The sequence below is a fragment of the Glandiceps talaboti genome, chromosome 19 (genome assembly GCF_964340395.1).
Source record: "Glandiceps talaboti chromosome 19, keGlaTala1.1, whole genome shotgun sequence".
Classification (NCBI taxonomy): Eukaryota; Metazoa; Hemichordata; class Enteropneusta; family Spengelidae; genus Glandiceps; species Glandiceps talaboti.
The window spans coordinates 2,466,188-2,485,664 of NC_135567.1; the positions used below are offsets into that span (position 1 = coordinate 2,466,188).

At 34.5% G+C, this 19,477-nt stretch overlaps 1 protein-coding gene across 3 annotated transcripts in view; it reads left to right on the plus strand.

Annotated features, from left to right (window-relative positions):
* The window catches only part of LOC144449941 (uncharacterized), a 413,245-nt gene that overhangs the window by 190,609 nt on the left and 203,159 nt on the right, over positions 1-19,477 (plus strand). For 2 of the 3 annotated variants that reach the window (XM_078140494.1, XM_078140495.1), the window contains exons 4-7: positions 2,786-2,884; positions 4,513-4,611; positions 11,016-11,105; positions 14,410-14,502. In XM_078140494.1, coding sequence (XP_077996620.1) covers positions 2,786-2,884; positions 4,513-4,611; positions 11,016-11,105; positions 14,410-14,502 — 381 coding nt within the window. The remainder of the gene's footprint in view (positions 1-2,785; positions 2,885-4,512; positions 4,612-11,015; positions 11,106-14,409; positions 14,503-19,477) is intronic. The other variant, XM_078140496.1, reaches the window with a different exon arrangement.

A 19,477-nucleotide genomic window follows, 5' to 3' on the forward strand; every position in this document is an offset into this window, starting at 1 on the left:
AACAACAACAACAGCAGCAGCAGCAGCTACAAACAACAGTTGCTCACAAATTAGTAAAATGAAAAACAAAAACAGTCAAATTTTAAATTTTCTTTTAAGAAACTGTTAATGTAATGATAAATTGAAATGGGTGAATTGAGTGGTACAGATTGTTTTTTGTCTGAAAATATCAGTGTCTTTCATGTACACTACTATCTACTGAAATTTGGTTCATTTAATGTGTGAAATTACCTTTACACTGTACTGAAAATATTCTTTGTGACATGACTCTGTTTTGGTTTGTGGTTATCACAATGATATGTAACTTTTCCATGTAAATTCTTACTAGTATTAAATGACAGACAAATATGACAGACAACATTTTACATTTGCAGATCTTGGAAGTTAAAAAAAAAAAAAGAGTTGGAAAATGTTCATCTCAGCCTGCCATCAAAATGTAAAAGATGCACCTGCACTAAAACATACTTGACAAGTATCAAAAACGACTGTGCAAGGTATTTTTTCATCCTATAGATATGACTATAATTTTCAACATAAACTTTTAATAACACATTCTAAATATTTCCTAAAATTAGCATATTGGCAACATCTGCTACATTTGAAACAGAAGACAATATCTCACAAGCTGAGTTAACAGAGAAAAAGTAAAATAAGTTTTTTGCACATACTTTTCAACTTTGCATGAATATACTATTACTTGTAAATATAAAGATAAATTAAACATTGACATAACTCTCAATATAAAGTTACCCTAAAGATATATGGCAGGAATGAGGTAGTGAACTGAAACAATATGAGCAAATACTCCAATATAGTCTCAATAAACATTTTCATAAAGTAGTGTTTGCACAAACTGTGGAATATTTTTGGAATGCTTAAAACATATCTCTGTTAAAAACATATCTGAAGCAGCACATAATAATAATAATAATAATAATACACAAACATACTCATTTAAAAAATTAACAAATAAATTATCTTTTCATGTCAATATTGCACTAGGCATTGTCAGTCGTAAATCATCATCAACATCATTCAAATCATCATCATCCAAATCGTCATCTTCTTCCTCCTCTTCTAAAACATTACAAAGGAAAGACTGATATTCCACTTGATCTACTTGATTTATGTTTGAAAGGGTTCTCCATCTTCTCCTTTTTCTTCTTCTTCTTCATCATCATCATCATCATCATCATCATCATCATCATCATCATCATCATCATCTTACAAGAGTTATTCAAAGTGTAATTTATTTACAAGTATATGTTTTTTGGAACGGCAATGCACTGGTTAACATAACATCATTTTGTTTTAACTGGTGTTTGTGTATATATATATACACAGTATACAAATTGATAATATATAAAATGGACAAAGTTGGGATTAAGTGTATTATGTACAGTTTTGTACTTGGTATGGAATGTTAACGCACAGGAAGAGTATTCCAAAATTTTTTTTATTCGGGTAGGGGGTACTTGAAATATTTGGTGCTTTGGTAGGTGGGGGGGGGGGCTTGAAAAATTTCGGAATATGGCAGGGGGGTACTTGAAAAAAAAATTAGGGTTTTACAAAAAATCCCCCCCCCCCTAACAAGTTTTTGTGAAAGCAGCCTTAGGTTTTCTAGGATGTTCTGAATAAAGTCACGCCTAAAGTTAGCGAAGTATTTTACCACATTAGGTGTTGTTTTAATGTCATGACCACAAACGACATACTTGTCAGTTTCCTTCATTTTCTCAAGATCAGAGAGAAATTTTCCGTTATCTGTAACTAATCCTTCTAACTGCGTAGTCGTAATTTGTAGTGAGGCTTGAACGATCGCTATATCAATGTCTGATGCTTGAAATACTATACTGAGGTGAGTAAGGACAGAAATTACATCCATGAGTAGGTGTGTTGTAGCAATGAATTCATACTGATACGCATAGTCTTTGCCAAACCTTTTGCGGTAGTTAATTTCTCAGCTTGTGCTTCGAAATACGTAACGAGCGATCCATACGTGCGATATATAGTTTCAAGGGCAGAGTAGAAGGAGAACCACCGTACTTCATGAACTTCTATGTATTTCAGACAGGTATTTCAGACAGGGATCGTTGAGGATAACTTGTATTTATTTCACTGTTTCAGTGCGTACGGCTAATCTTGAAAAGTGATAGTATATATCAGTGAGACTTTGTTGGTATTTCCTCAGATACGGCACTTTCTCGGCGGCCTGACTTGTACATAGGGCCAAACGGTGAGCTATGCAATGTATACCAAGTAGGAATGGATTTATCTCACGTCTCAGTCGTACACAAACTGTCGATATTGTTTTTTTACTGAACTGAACTGAACTAAACTAAACTAAACTAAACTAAACTAAAATAATAAATACATGCTATGATGCATAGAAGTTAATAGACAGTATCCAAATATCCCTAGCAACCATGATCACGCCCTTAGAAACAGCCAAACGGTTGAAAAATGTATGCAAATATGCCTAGCAACAAGACCCCGCCCATGGCAACAGCTAAATGATCATTGATGTTGTAATGATAACAGGGATTAATAGGCAATTGAATAAACATTCAAACATATATGCAAATATCCCTAGCAACCATGACCACGCCCATAGCAACAGCCAAAAAGTGGTGTATTTCACACTGATAACAAGAGGGATTAATAGACAAGTGAATAAACATTCAAAAAATGTATTATTTGTTTACACAATAAGATTACAATCGTAATTATTGATATGATACATTATTATAGCAGAAAGAGTAATATGTTTTGTATTATTTAATTACAGGACAAGAGGACAAGTCTACATTATGCCGCTATCAGTGGACATTTTGATATCTGTAAATTGTTGCTGGAAGCTGGTGCCAAAATAGATGCAGTTGGAGAAGTAGGTTGAGTTTTGATTAGCTAATATCTTATTTATCGATTATATGATGTGTACATGTCAACCATTCCAATGTGTTATCATTTAATGTGTTTGACTATAACTTTTTTATTTGATAAGGTAAATACTCACATGTTTTCATAGGATGACCACCTTGCCATAGCGCTAAATCCGATGAGTATATTGTTAATGGCCTATGATAGTATCACAATGGTATTGTTAATGGCCTATGATAGTATCACAATGGTATTGTTAATGGCCTATGATAGTATCACAATGGTATTGTTAATGGCCTATGATAGTATCACAATGGTATTGTTAATGGCCTATGATAGTATCACAATGGTATTGTTAATGGCCTATGATAGTATCACAATGGTATTGTTAATGGCCTATGATAGTATCACAATGATATTGTTAATGTTAGGACTATCTTAATTAAAAAGACAATTCATTTATTGCAATCACCTTCAGGGTCAATTATCAAAGTCAAGACAAGTCCTGCTATCATATACACATTTAGGTATTTACATATTGCCAATTTCTTGTTTACAAGTAATCTTGAAGAAAAGAACTATACACAAACATTATTTTTGGAGCTCATATCACTTTTACTGAGTGGCAACAATATTGATAATTAAAAATCACTATTTTCTGCATAACTCAAAACTAATAAAGAGCCCATTCAAGTGTCTACCCCCATATTATCCAATGCAAACTATCTTTTAGTCTTCGTTGAAGACACAACCCTCAGAAACTACAATGTGTCTGTGATAGACAAATTGGCTTGATTTAATGCTTGACCCTCAAGGTCAAAGGTCAAGGTCTCAAATTTGTTCATTCTTACACTTTGTGAATTGGCCCAGTATACATACATAGTGTATTGAGGTTTATACTATTACGGATACTGGGAGTATCCAGTAGAATTCTTCACAATACATAATGGAGACTACCAGAATCCATGTACAATAAAGGCAGTGTATTCTAATAGAGATGGAACATCAGAATACAGTTATAGAAGCTAGCCTAAATAATTCCAGTGCAGTTTCCACCAGAATTCAACGTGGAATACACTACTGGATACTGTGTTCCAGTACAGGATATGGATACAGTTTGTGTGGTATCCACTCAAATAGGGCTGGATACAATACTGGATACTGTGTTCCAATACATGATATGGATACAGTTTATGTGGTATCCACTCAAATAGGGCTGGATACAATACTGGATACTGTGTTTAACCTAAACGGTGGTGTTTTTCACTTAGATAAAAGGAATTCGTAGACAAGTGAACCAACAGTCGAAAAATGTATGCAAATATGCCTAGCAACAAGACCCCGCCCATGGCAACAGCCAAATGATCACTGATGTTGTAATGATAACAGGGATTAATAGGCAATTGAATAAACATTCAAAATATATGCAAATATCCCTAGCAACAATGATCACGCCCATAGCAACAGCCAAACTGTGGTGTATTTCACACTGATAACAAGAGGGATTAATATACAAGTGAATAAACATTCAAAACATGTATTATTTGTTTACACAATAAGATTACAATCGTAATTATTGATTTGATACATTATTATAACAGAAAGAGTAATATGTTTTGTATTATTTAATTACAGGACAAGAGGACAAGTCTACATTATGCCGCTAACAGTGGACATTTTGATATCTGTAAATTGTTGCTGGAAGCTGGTGCCAAAATAGATGCAGTTGGAGAAGTAGGTTGAGTTTTGATTAGCTAATATCTTATTTATCGATTATATGATGTGTACATGTCAACCATTCCAATGTGTTATCATTTAATGTGTTTGACTATAACTTTTTTATTTGATAAGGTAAATACTCACATGTTTTCATAGGATGACCACCTTGCCATAGCGCTAAATCCGATGAGTATATTGTTAATGGCCTATGATAGTATCACAATGGTATTGTTAATGGCCTATGATAGTATCACAATGGTATTGTTAATGGCCTATGATAGTATCACAATGGTATTGTTAATGGCCTATGATAGTATCACAATGGTATTGTTAATGGCCTATGATAGTATCACAATGGTATTGTTAATGTTAGGACTATCTTAATTAAAAAGACAATTCATTTATCGCAATCACCTTCAGGGTCAATTATCAAAGTCAAGACAAGTCCTGCCTATCATATACACATTTAGGTATTTACATATTGCCAATTTCTTGTTTACAAGTAATCTTGAAGAAAAGAACTATACACAAACATTATTTTTGGAGCTCATATCACTTTGTCTACCCCCATATTATCCAATGCAAACTATCTTTTAGTCTTCGTTGAAGACACAACCCTCAGAAAATACAATGTGTCTGTGATAGACAAATTGGCTTGATTTAATGCTTGACCCTCAAGGTCAAAGGTCAAGGTCTCAAATTTGTTCATTCTTACACTTTGTGAATTGGCCCAGTATACATACATAGTGTATTGAGGTTTATACTATTACGGATACTGGTAGTATCCAGTAGAATTCTTCACAATACATAATGGAGACTACCAGAATCCATGTACAATAAAGGCAGTGTATTCCAATAGAGATGGAACATCAGAATACAGTTATAGAAGCTAGCCTAAATAATTCCAGTGCAGTTTCCACCAGAATTCAACGTGGAATACACTACTGGATACTGTGTTCCAATACAGGATATGGATACAGTTTATGTGGTATCCACTCAAATAGGGCTGGATACAAGTAGAATTCATAATGCTGGAGACTGCATGATGGAAGTGATCTCTGTATGATTTCAAATGTTGGTGTGGGTGGGAGGGGGGGGGGGTAAGCTGATGATGTATGTTTTTTTTAGCACAACTGAACTAGGTTTAGTAGTGCTATAGGCATCAAGGAATGTGTGTGTATGTGTGTGTGTGTTGATGTGTGTGTGAACAACTTAAAGTCAAAAGCTATGAGAATGTATGTTTTTTTAGCACAACTGAACTGATAAGGTTCAGTAGTGCTATAGGCATCACCAAGTGTCTGTCTGTCTGTCTGTCTGTCTGTCTGTCTGTCTGTCTGTCTGTCTGTGTGGATGTGTGTGGATGTGTGTGAACAACTTAAAGTCAAAATCCACTGGGTGTATTTACTTGGGTGTATAGTTGGGAAATTGTTCAGATGAGAATGATCTTACCACCGGTGTATGATTTGGATAAAAAATGTTATTTTTTGTCAAAAAACAAAAACTACTGGGCAGATCGGTGTGAAATTTGATGGGAACATTCTTAAGGGTGTTTAAATTAAGAAGTGTTCACGACATGATGATCCCATCAGTGACATTCAAATTAGGGGTAAAAATCAATACCTATACTGTATCCATGTGCAAAACATTTTAAAAATCTGTACAGTTGTGGTACAACGCCATTGGCACAACATTTTTCAAATATCAATCGACGGCATTGTAAAGCTTTGACGAAATCTAATTTAGGTTTTTACTATAGTTTGTTAATTCCACTTATTTCCACTATAAAAGGAATATACAAATTAACTACTGAAATACATTCACAACATAGACCCAAAATGGCTCATTTTAATACAGTAACAGTGTTAACGCAAAGACAAAGATTCCTTTGTCAGTCTGACATCTAACATTTCACTTTAATGTATTTCACCTGTGATGGCTTCCTTGAGATCACACTGTGTCTTGTGCTCATGTAATACAGTGATCCCATTAACAATCAAATAATTGATATAGAATTTGCAATGTACCACTGAACTATACAAAGAAACCCAAATGTAGGTACTAAACTACCATGGACACTACTATGAGGTGAGATTAATGCCAAAACACTTGTCTTAACATTATTAGCACAACTGAACTGAGGTTCAGTAGTGCTATAGGGATCGCCCGGCATCTGTCTGTCTGTCTGTCTGTCTGTCTGTCTGTCTGTGTGTGTGTGTGTGTGTGTGTGTGTGTGTGTGTGTGTGTGTGTGTGTGTGTGTGTGTGTGGATGTGTGTGTGTAAACAACTTAAAGTCAAAAACCGCTGAACCGATTACCATTATATTTGGTGGGTCCATTACCTTGGGTGTCTAGTTGGGAAATTGTTCAAATCAAAATGATCGCATCACAGGTGTGTGATTTTGGTCAAAAAATGTGGTTTTTGGTCAAAAAACTTAAACTCAGAAACTACTGGGCAGATTGGTGCGAAATTTGGTGGGAACATTCTTAAGGGGATGTAAAGTAAGATTTGTTCATGACATGATGATTCCATCAGTGATATGCAAATTGGGGCTAAAAATGTGTCTTTTAGGTTAAAAATCTATAATTCCAAAAGTACTGAGCAGATTGGGCTGAAATTTAATGGGAATGTATCTAGGGATGTATGGACGAAGAAATATTAAACATACAATGATTCCATGAGTGATATGCAAATTAGGTGTAAAAATGTTCATTTTTGGTCAAAAACTTATATTTCAAAAAGTACTTGGTCAATGAGTCTGAAACTTGGTGAGATGTTTCTGAAAGTGTAATTATGCAGATTTTCTTCAAACCATTTTGACAAAATTGGCCCTAGCGACCATGACCACACCCTTAGCAACAACCAAATGGCAGTATATTTTGGTCAAATAACAACATCATCTGGTAGGCAAATGAGTAAACATTCAAAAAATGTTTGCAAATACCCTAGCAACCATGACCACGCCCATAGCAACAGCTAAACGGTCGTGTATTTCACAAAGATAACAACAGGAATTAATAGACAATTGAATAAACATTCAAAAAATGTATGTAAATTTGCCTGGCAACATGACCACGCCCATAGCAACAGTCAAATAATCACCTATATTGCAAAGATAACAACAGGAATAGAAAGACATATGAACAAACATCCAAAAAATGTATGCAAATGTGCCTAGCAACAAGACCACGCCCATAGCAACAGCTAAATAATCACCTATATTGCAAAGATAACAACATGAATAGAAAGACATATGAACAAACATCCAAAAAATGTATGCAAATGTGCCTAGCAACAAGACCACGCCCATAGCAACAGTCAAATAATCACCTATATTGCAAAGATAACAGGAATAGAAAGACATATGAATAAACATTCAAAAAATGTATGTAAATATGCCTAGCAACAAGACCACGCCCATAGCAACAGCCAAATAATCACGAATATTGCAAAGATAATATCAGGAATTCATACACAAGTGAACAAAAAGATACAAAAATGTATGCAAATATATCTAACAACATGACCACGCCCATAGCAACAGCCAAATGATAGCATATATCATAAAGATAGCAACATGGTTGGATAGGCAACTGGATAGTTATTCAACAAATGACCACTTATTGTTAGCATGGACTAGCATATGGATAACCTATTAGAAACTGTACAGTTGTGGTACAACGCCATTGGCGGTATTTTTTTTAGTTTACATTTTCATTTTATTCTCCCATTTTGTCTCCATTTATATCTAATTGTGTTCACATTTTTATTTCAACCTCTCATTTTGTTTGCATTTTTATCTAATTGTGTTTGCATTTTTATTTAAATCTCCCATTTTGTTTGCATTTTTATTTCAACCTCTCAGTTTGTTTGCATTTTCATCTCATTGTTTGCATTTTTATTTAAATCTCCCATTTTGTTTGCATTTTTATCTAATTGTGTTCACATTTTTATTTTTATTTTATTATGTTGGATTAAAAATGTGAACAAAATGAGATAAAAATGCAAACAAAATGTGAGGTTGAAATAAAAATGCAAACACAATGAGATAAAAATGCAAACAAAATGAGAGGTTGAAATAAAAATGCAAACACAATGAGATAAAAATGCAATCAAAATGAGAAGTTGAAATAAAAATGCAAACAAAATGAGATAAAAATGCAAACAAAATGAGAAGTTGAAATAAAAATGTAAAAACAATGAGATAAAAATGGAGACAAAATAAGAGGTTGAAATAAAAATGTAAAAACAATGAGATAAAAATGCAAACAAAATGAGAGGTTGAAATAAAAATGCAAACACAATGAGATGTTGGAATAAAAATGTGAACAGTGCCACAATGAGATAAAAATGCAAACAAAATAAGAGGTTGAAATAAAAATGCAAACAAAATGAGATAAAAATGCAAACAAAATGAGAGGTTGAAATAAAAATGTAAAAACAATGAGATAAAAATGGAGACAAAATGGGAGAATAAAATGAAAATGTAAACTTAAAATAATGTTAAGACAAGTGTTTTGGCACTAATCTCACCTCATACAATATGACATAATAGGTAATCGCCTTAGGTATTACCGGAGTTTTCCGAAAACTAGCCCTGGGCCACTAAACGGAAAATCAGCAAATTCGGAACAACAACAGAGGAACTAAATAGAAGCTCAGGGCGATTATTTGGCAGTCAACACTCAACAGCCATGTGGTTATATCATTACTAATGGGGACATACCAATTTAGGGACACAACAATTAGGAAGACAAGAATAATAATTTCATTTTATAATAATTCAAATATATCAAATGAAACATTTTATTTGCTATCATTCTATCAGCATTGATTGTATTGTTGCGTCGATGCCTCAAAAATAACCATTATAAATAGAATAGAATTGTCAATTGACTGAAACCAAGCATGTCAACTTTATATTTATTATTATAAAGTAGATATTGTACAACTAAAAATAGTGTACATCTGAATATACAGATTAATAGGCAAGATTCAATGTTTCACATTAGCGGGACTTGGGACCACTAATTTTTTTAGCAGGACCACTGCATTTTTTTCATCACTGGTCCGGGGACCACCAGTTCACAAAATGATTTGTTCACCCTGGATAAACTTGACATTAGCCTTGTACCGATCGTTAAATCTCCATGAACTCATTTATACAATGTCATAACATTACACATTACTTCAACTCTCACTCAATGTAATTCACTTTGTGTGCACACTCACCATGCAAATTACCCTGACCTATTTTTAGACCCAGTGTGTCGCATTGACAGTGACGTCTGCGGGTCTCCATGAGTCATCTGCCGACTTGTTGATCGATCTCAGCACAAAGGTGTATGTACCTACCTTCACGATCACATTCTCCTCGTGTAAAAAAAACAGCCATTTTTATTGGCACTCTAAGTTTATGTTTTTTCAATGGAACATTCGAACTAAATAAAAACTAACGTTACCAATATAACAAGGCAAAATTCTTGCCGTAGTGAATCTGAAAAACCCATTAGACGCCCACCCGCCAAATGATCGCCCATGGGCAACTTTTCAGATGGGCTTGTTTTCGGAAAACTCCGGTAATATTTACTGTAAGTTATTGACATAATAGGTAATTACCTTATGTATTAATATTTACTGTAAGTTATTGACATAATAGGTAATTACCTTAGGTATTAATATTTACTGTAAGTTATTGACATAATAGGTAATTACCTTAGGTATTAATATTTACTGTAAGTTATTGACATAATAGGTAATTACCTTATGTATTCATATTTACTGTAAGTTATTAACATAATAGGTAATTACCTTAGGTATTAATATTTACTGTAAGTTATTGACATAATAGGTAATTACCTTATGTATTAATATTTACTGTAAGTTATAGACATAATAGGTAATCACCTTAGGTATTAATATTTACTGTAAGTTATAGACATAATAGGTAATTACCTTAGGTATTAATATTTACTGTAAGTTATTGACATAATAGGTAATTACCTTATGTATTAATATTTACTGTAAGTTATTAACATAATAGGTAATTACCTTATGTATTAATATTTACTGTAAGTTATTAACATAATAGGTAATTACCTTATGTATTCATATTTACTGTAAGTTATTGACAAAATAGGTAATTACCTTAGGTATTAATATTTACTGTAAGTTATTGACATAATAGGTAATTACCTTATGTATTCATATTTACTGTAATTTTTTGACATAATAGGTAATTACCTTATGTATTAATATTTACTGTAAGTTATTGACATACATATTCACTGTCATCTAAAAGGAAATATTAAGATATTATTAATACTGTGGTTACAGGAAGTAAGGTTTTGATTTCATTTGGACATAATATGTAAAAATGGTGTAAATTAGTCTAATCATTGCATATGTTTGTTTTATATTAGCTTCTCATTGCTGCTGGGAGTGGAAATATAGAGAAGGTTAAATCCTGCTTGGAGAATGGTTATGGTGTGAATGATACAAATGAATCTTGGGTAAGTCTATCAAATTAATTCCCTGCTTTCTGCAACATGGTTAACAATGGTCAGAACTTGGTTCACTATGGTCAATTACCATGGTTGACCGTGTTCTGACTGTGGTAGTAACCATGGTTGACCATGCTTGGTAATTGGCACCATGTCATTCACTGTCAAAATTCCATGATGCAAAACCACAGTCAATCATGGTCCACCGTGGTGTATAAGGCACAGCTGAATTTTTTGGGGATCATGGATGAACATGTTTGACAATGGTTAAATATGATGTCGGATTATCTGGTGAAACCTTGGTTAGACCCAAAGCCGGTTAAGACAAGTTTATTTTTTGTGTTACATAGACTTTATGGTTGAAATGAATCCAATTTTGAGCTCCTCATATCTACATATATAAACAATAGAATTTGCAATATTCAACGTCAAAGCATTAATATTTGTTATTAAGTGAGCACATGTTTGGCCTATTAGTTGATATGGAAGGGCATGGCTAGGATATTTTCATCATAATTACACTTAAATGACTATCAAACAACTAACAATACAATAATAAATAGCACCAGCCAAGTATTGGTGTCAAGGGTCAAGGGTCAATTTTTATTTATATATGACAAACAGCAAATGTGGTCAATTCTGAAAATCCCCTACATTGACACAGTGAACCAACACTATGTACAAATTGCAGTTTTACTTGTCCACGTCATAATTAAGATAACGCCAATGCAAAGGATTTTGTGACCTTAAGCTTAGTATCATTGTTAGCAATTGTATAAAGTTCAAAGGCATTGGATCGCCAGTCACCTTGATGTTTGATAAAAATTGATGGTATCCCTAAATGTAAAAGTGGCTCCACTTCTACGGAAAGAATGACCTGAGTACTGTGATGACTTGTATCCACAACTAATTAGTTCCACTTTTAATGATTTAGTGAAATTTGTGTGGGTTAGTGTTAACTGAGGGTTTTGACATCACTATTTTGAGTAACCATATGAGAACAAATGGCTGGTTGTTTTGATTGAAGGGCAGAGATGGAGTATGTGTTTAATGGATGCAATTGGACAAAGAAAAGAATTAGGAATAGCATGTAATGACAATTGTAATACACGTTGTCTGTACTGAATCATCTTGGTATGTCTTATGCTTAAGATAGCATAGTCTGTATATAACGAGATGTCCGACCTGTGGAGATATTTATCATCTGCTGGTAGTTAGGCCATTTGTTGTAACAGTGTAGACTTTCTTGTGAATGTGAAGAAGGCTACTAGGCAGACTGACTAGAAGGTTGCATTGAACGAAATGATTAAATCCAACTGTGTATGAATGTCTAATAAAATTGTGGGTGTTATAGGGAGTTTTTGTTTTGGTGGTGATCCATTACCACGTGAGATGCCGCGTTTCACAATATCAAGGAGCCAGTTGTCTTCCAGTGGGTTGGGTAAACCAGCCTCGGTGTGTAGTAATCTGATAATATTAAAGTATCCTGGTGTACCAGTTTGCTTTAAGGTAGGAACACTGCATAATGGCACACATTAAGTTGACTGCATGGCACTGGCTGGATACCAAAGTACAAATAAAAACACAGGTAAGCTGTTCATTATGAACTGTAAGTGCACTTTGTTGTCTCTGCATATGCTAGTCTTTTATATGTAGGTACTTCTGTAACCAGGCTTTGTAGTTGGTGTTGTACAGGTCCTGTAGTAAGTTTGGTTTACCAGAAATACTGTGTTACAAAAGTCGTTTAATTTGTTTTGATTTAGAGATAAGGTTCGTGTAACTGAGTTGATTTGAATTCATAGGAAAGTGAGTGGTTGTCGCAGTTTCAGTTTAACAACTTTATTCCAATTTAGACTGTGATTGTGTTGTGTCCTTTCCTGTGACAGCCAATTGTGTTTTGGAAATCAAAACACATTTCCTTGCCAGTAGGGTCGAAAGAGCGTGATTTTATCGTAGGTTTAGTTTTTTGTGGGAGAGGTGGTCATAGAGTGACAGGTGGAGGTCAACCGTTCTCTATGGCAAGGTTGCCAAAGCCTGGTTCTTCCTATATTTTTAGTCCTAAAACATGATAACAGATTTGGTGATGTATGATTAGGCATAGTCACCAATATTAATTGTATGCTCGAGGTAGCTTTAAGATAACATCCTGCGATAGACCATGTTTGATAAGCGTTCTCAGTATAAGGACGTTTGCAGAAATCCATTGGGGGAGTGTAACCTGATCTGGCTTTGGTTGTTGTGTAGACGAACGCACCACAAGTTTAGTTTGGCCATCATTTAGGACTTCTGTTTCATAACAGACATCAAATGATCCCTTTTTTGATGATATAAAGTCTTGTATTAGTAGTAGCTTTTTCTCACCTTTCACATTACTTGCACTAGAGGTTTCATAACTGCTGTCTACCAGTTCGTCTTTCTGGGCGTTGTTACCTAGTGATGCAAGGAGTTCGTCCAGTGCTTTATCCTGCATTGGCAACTTTAAATTAACCTCTGGCTGAATGGTTTCCTTGTCTGTTCTGGTAGATAATGTAGGTCTGATGTTCAGTTATTCTGTCTCCCGTTGGGTATCGCTTGGGCCTGTCTTAGTAAGATCCATTGTCCCACTGTTAAATGTAGTCTAAATCACTATATGTATTCTAATAAATACTAGTGTGTTTTATTTGAGATCAAATATTTTTATGTTTTTGTTGTTAAATAAGACACTAAAACTATGAAATGAGTGAGTGGGATATTATGCCCACACAACGGTATTGCAGTGCTCTTATGGGCAAATGATAACAATCAGATGAAAATCAGTGACTGTGAAACACCCCGAAATTACAACTCTTTATAAAATATATCAGTTTCTTGATTTTATCATTTTTAGAACTGATAAGGTTCAGTTGTGCTAGAGGCATGACAAAGTGTCTGTCTGTCTGTCTGTCTGTCTGTCTGTCTGTCTGTCTGTCTGTCTGTCTGTCTGTCTGTCTGTCTGTCTGTCTGTCTGTCTGTATGTCTGTCTGTCTGTCTGTCTGTATGTATGTCTGTCTGTCTGTCTGTTTGTGTGGATGTACATTTTAACATAGTACATATTAACCAAAATAAACACTTCTATAGTACCTATGTAGTGTAATTGTTATAAATTTCATCTTGTTTTAGATAAAGTGTTTTCTGTGTGAACATTTTAAAATATCAATCAACATAACAATAACAATATGTTGAAATAAAATATTTTATTTGTTTACAAGATAAAATTACAATAATTATTGTAATTATTGATATGATCCATTTTTATTACAGAAAGAGTAATATGAATTTTTTCTTTTAATTATAGGAGAACAAAACAAGTCTACATTATGCTGCTAAGAATCAACATTTGGATATCTTTAAATTGTTGCTGGATGCTGGTGCAGAAAGAGATAACGAAGTAAGTTGAGTTTAGATGAGGTAATCTTTTATGTATCTATTACGTGACGCGTACACCTATTCCAATGTGACATAGAATATGTTTGATGATAACTTCTTGATATGATAAGGTAGGTATTCACATGTTTTCATAAGACAACCACCTTCACATAGTACTAAATGCGATAGGTATATTGTTAATGGCCTTTGATATCATGTTTACAAGTAATGTTGAAGAAAAGAACTATACATAAAAATTATTCTTGGTGCTCATGTAATTTTTATTGAACTGATAAGATTCAGTAGTGCTATAGGCATGACAAAGTGTATGTGTGTGTGTGTGTGTGTGTGTGTTTGTGTGTGTGTTTGTGTGTGTGTGTGTGTGTGTGTGTGTGTGTGTGTGTAAACAAGTTAAAGTAAAAAAATGCTGGGCCGATTGCTTTCATATTTGGTAGTGATGTTACTTCTGATATCTAGTTGGGAAATTGTTCAAATGAAAATGATTGCAACCGAGATGTCCCTTTTGGGTAAAAAAATGTGATTTCTGGTAAAAAAAAACTTCAACTCCAAAACCCACTGGGCAGCTTGGTCTGAAATATGATGGGAACATTCTTAGAGGTGACTTAATTTATATTTGTTCATGACAAGATCATTCAATCAGTAATATGCAAAATTAGTGTGACTTTTTTGGTCAAAAATTTAGATTTGTTCATGACAAGATGATTCCATCAGTAATATGCAAAATTAGCGTGACTTTTTGGTCAAAAATTTAGATTTGTTCATGACAAGATGATTCCATCAGTAATATGCAAAATTAGTGTGACTTTTTGGTCAAAAATCTTTAATTCCGAAACTACTCAGCAGATTTGGCTGAAATTTAATTTGGACGTATCCGAGGGGTATGGATGAAGAAATATTAAGCAAATAATGATCTCACACAGTAATATGCAAAGTAGGTGTAAAATGTGAATTTTGGTCAAAAATTTATATCTCAATAAGTACAAGTTTGGTCAACTGCAGTGCCAAAGACACAGTAAAGGCTGACCCAATTCACGTAGATTGGCACTCAGAGAATGTTTACAATGTAAAAGTTCATTCCAACACCAAAACAGCCAATCAGGAAACAATTGTACTATGTAAACAATCGAAAAATGCCATTACGATGTGTCATCATGCAACACATACAGTCGTTGCTGTGTCCTTGCACTGCAGTTGGATATGGGTGATACCTAGGGTACGGGGCAAGTGTTGGATTTGAGTGAGGTTAACTTATATTACTAAATATTGTCAGCTGTAGCCATTTTAAACAAATGACAATTATACAGTAAAGAATTTAAGGTATTTACTATCACTAGACTTTATTTATTTGACCGTTGATGTTTATTTTTTGTATATTTCCGAGCTCTCAAATTAAATCTCACAAGTTAGAGTTGGAGTTAGAGTGTCTTTCCTTCACGATCGTACTTACGACCTTCTGGTCGCCCTCTAGTGGTAAATTTAGCAACAGCGTGAGCTTCTATGGGTTCGTCCAGCATGTGGAGCTTTGGTGTTAATGCTACATGTGGAAAAGTGAACTCTTAGATACATAAACATACCTCTGATATTAGTAGCTGTACAGGAATAATTATATATAATCTCCCGGTGTAACATTTTTTTAAAAGTTTGCTGTAAAATAGAATCTGGGTAAGGTTTATGCGCATGTGCAAGAATGGGCCCGGATTAAATTTTATGTTTTACACCATAACATTGTATCCCCTGTAAAATAACATCCGGTCCGATCTACTATCGCCAGTTCCAAATGAGTTGTGATTGGTTGTGTGTGTTATATTTCCAATCTACACAAATGAAGCTTCATTCTCAAACATGTGGGGGAGAGTGGAGGTTGGAGAATGGAGGGCAAGTACTTCAAAATTTTCAGCCTCTGTTGGAGGGTTACTTGAGAAAAACTGTGATTAGGAGGGTGTACTTGAAAATAAAATAAATAATTCTGTTGAAATAGATTTGTATTATGCACACTATCACTTACATCTAGGGGCATACTAGCCTAGAATCAAATCGATTGCGGATTTTGATTTCAAATGATGGGTAAATAATGAATTCAAATTCCCCATTGACATGGATTCCATATGTAGCCGAGGTATATATGGCGCCCTCACTTTGTCCTTATTTCATACCTTTGTTTTTCCTACTAGTTTTAATTATGTATGCATTTCTTTTGATTGATGTCCACCTATGCTTTGCTACATAGCCACCTGTTTGATTTAGACATCTTATGAATACTTAGTTATATGTTTGATTTGTGTCTTCGTGTCACTGTACAACAGTCCTCAGAGCAGTACACAAGTGTCTCTGTTGCAGTCAAACTAGTTATCCACGTTGCCTTTGTATTGGGATGGTCAACGGAGTTTGGTCCAAGAAGTCCCGGAGCTCCGCCAATAGATGTACAGGGTGTTCTCGTGTACCCGAAGTTACTTACAGTGCGGGCTAACAAACCTTGGAAATATAACTATTTCCAGAATTAGTGGTATATTGGCTGTGTTTATGGTTATTGCAGTGGTGTCTGTCGTCGCCGTGCATACGGAGAGGAAACGTCCAGAAAACTGTAAACGTGAGTGTTCCTGCATTCTGACTACTCTGAAGCATTAAAGTGTCGTACGTGTTGCTGTAGAAGTGTATTATACTGCAGAACTGAAAGTGTCGTGCGTTTTTGCTGTAGAAGTGTAATTATACTGCAGAACTGGGAAGAGGCAGAGCTGTATCCAGGAGACTGTCTTATTAGGAAATTCTGTGTTGTGTGTACGTACGCGTGTCGCCGTCGGTACAGTATAAAGGGCGTGACTTTAAAAGCGTGTGCTATTGTGTTGTGTTGAAGTCCGTGAACTATTGCTCAATTATTCTCTTTCGTGTCGTGACATTTATTTAAATAGAAATACTGAACTACTACTATTATTTCGTCTGAATATAACCTGCTGTTGTAGGAGTGTACGTCGTCTTTCTTAAGTTTTGTGGAACTAGACGTGTTCTCGCCAAGTGTAGGAGTTGCTGAACTAAACTTATTGTTTTACGTGCGGTGTACTAACAATCAAGTTCGTTCAAGAATAGTGGCAGCCATCTTGTACACGCAAACTTTATAGTGGCAGCCATCTTGTACATGCAAACTTTATTCTGTTTCTTTCATTCAAGAATAGTGGCAGCCATCTTGTACACGCGAACTTTCTTCTACTTTTATGTATTTAGTTCCTCCCGTTTCAGCTTCGTGACATTTAATTACTTGCAGTTCCGGCGATATTTGATAGTCAATTTAAAACTACTCGTTGTAATATTATTTCACTATACAAACCAAATTAGGACACTTGTTGTAATATTATTTTCTTTGTAAAGACCAATTTAAACTACTCGTTGTAATATTATTTAACTATACAAATCAACTTAGGATACTTATTGTAATATTATTTTCATTTGTATAAATCAACTCAAGACAATTTATCGTACTATTAATTAATTTTTGGAATTTAGAAATAACCTATTGTAAACTAAATATTAATCTTTGGGAACGGATCCGATAGTGTTTACTTTTCTTACTGAAAGCTTATTTTGTAGATATTGTGATTTATGTTGATAAGTAAAAGCATACTATCAATTCATTCATACCTATATAATCTCGTGCTATTAATTTTACTATTTATAACTACTGTCCCTGAACCCAAGTCCCCACGACGGCATCGATCATACGCAACCTTAGCCCCGTCCGTAAGACTGTGTTGCTTACATTTTTGGCGCCCAACGTGGGGCCCGTGTCAACTTAAGGTTGCTAGTGTCACTTTGGAAAGTTTAAACTTCCATAGTAAAATTGTACCTTTACAGTTTACCAGTCAATCCGAAAATTGTAATTATTTTGTGCACTTTATTGCAATTGAAAAAGTGAATTCATTCTATATATCATCAACGAGAAGTTTATGATCGATGCTGTCAGGACTACATACTTGTATACTGGTATTAATATTGATAAGATTGAAAGACTTGAATTGACAACAATTACATTGGAGTAGTAATTTGTGTGAATGCTTATATACAGACTAGTCACTGTGTTTCAAAGGTTCGGCAATAATTTTAATTCTTACGATTGTCACTTATAGGGTGATTGTATCTATTTATAACGCATTACTCTAGTAATTATCAAGTAGACGTATTAATATTCATCGTCGTATTATTGTGTTATCTACTTACATACAAAATGGCTTCTGTGATTAACATTTCTAAGAAAAACATACGTAACACTATCCTGGTAGATAACATTTCAAAAGATATTACCAAAGACCATATGTTCGATATTTTATCTCAAGTAGGAGATATTGTAAATTTTGTATTTCCATATGACTCCGTCACAAGTACTCACAAGGGTTATGGGTGTTGTGAATATCGTGATGTGGCTACTATGCGTAGTGCTATTGACATGTTGCACAATAGAGAATTTGCAGGTCGTCGTTTGTCTGTCACAATGATTCCTACTGCTTTATATAGTCAATTTGATTCTGAAACTGATACTGCAAGTGAGTGTTCAACAGTAGACGAGAAAGAAACGTATATTGTCAAAGACGAAACTACTGATAGTCCTTCTATCACTAAACATATAGACACTGCTATTGACCGTGGTAATAGTTATAGTCGGGGTGACCTTGCTAAAATGGCTGAAGTGTTGGAAAGAGCTGGTCATAGAGTTAAGTGGCAAGATGAATGCGAATCTGAAATATTGGAGCGAACCAGCCACAGAGTTCAGTCACCAGACGAATATGGATCCAATGTTTCGAGGCAACACCAGCCTACTTCTCTGCATCGCTCATATCACTCTGAATCTTCTCCTGTCTCTTATTCAACCAAACACACAACCACTCATAGTTCGTCACATCATGCATATGATGAGACATCGAATTATCCTTCTCTAACTCTTCCAGCAAATTTCTTACAACCACCACGTATAGTTACTTTTTCAGGTGACC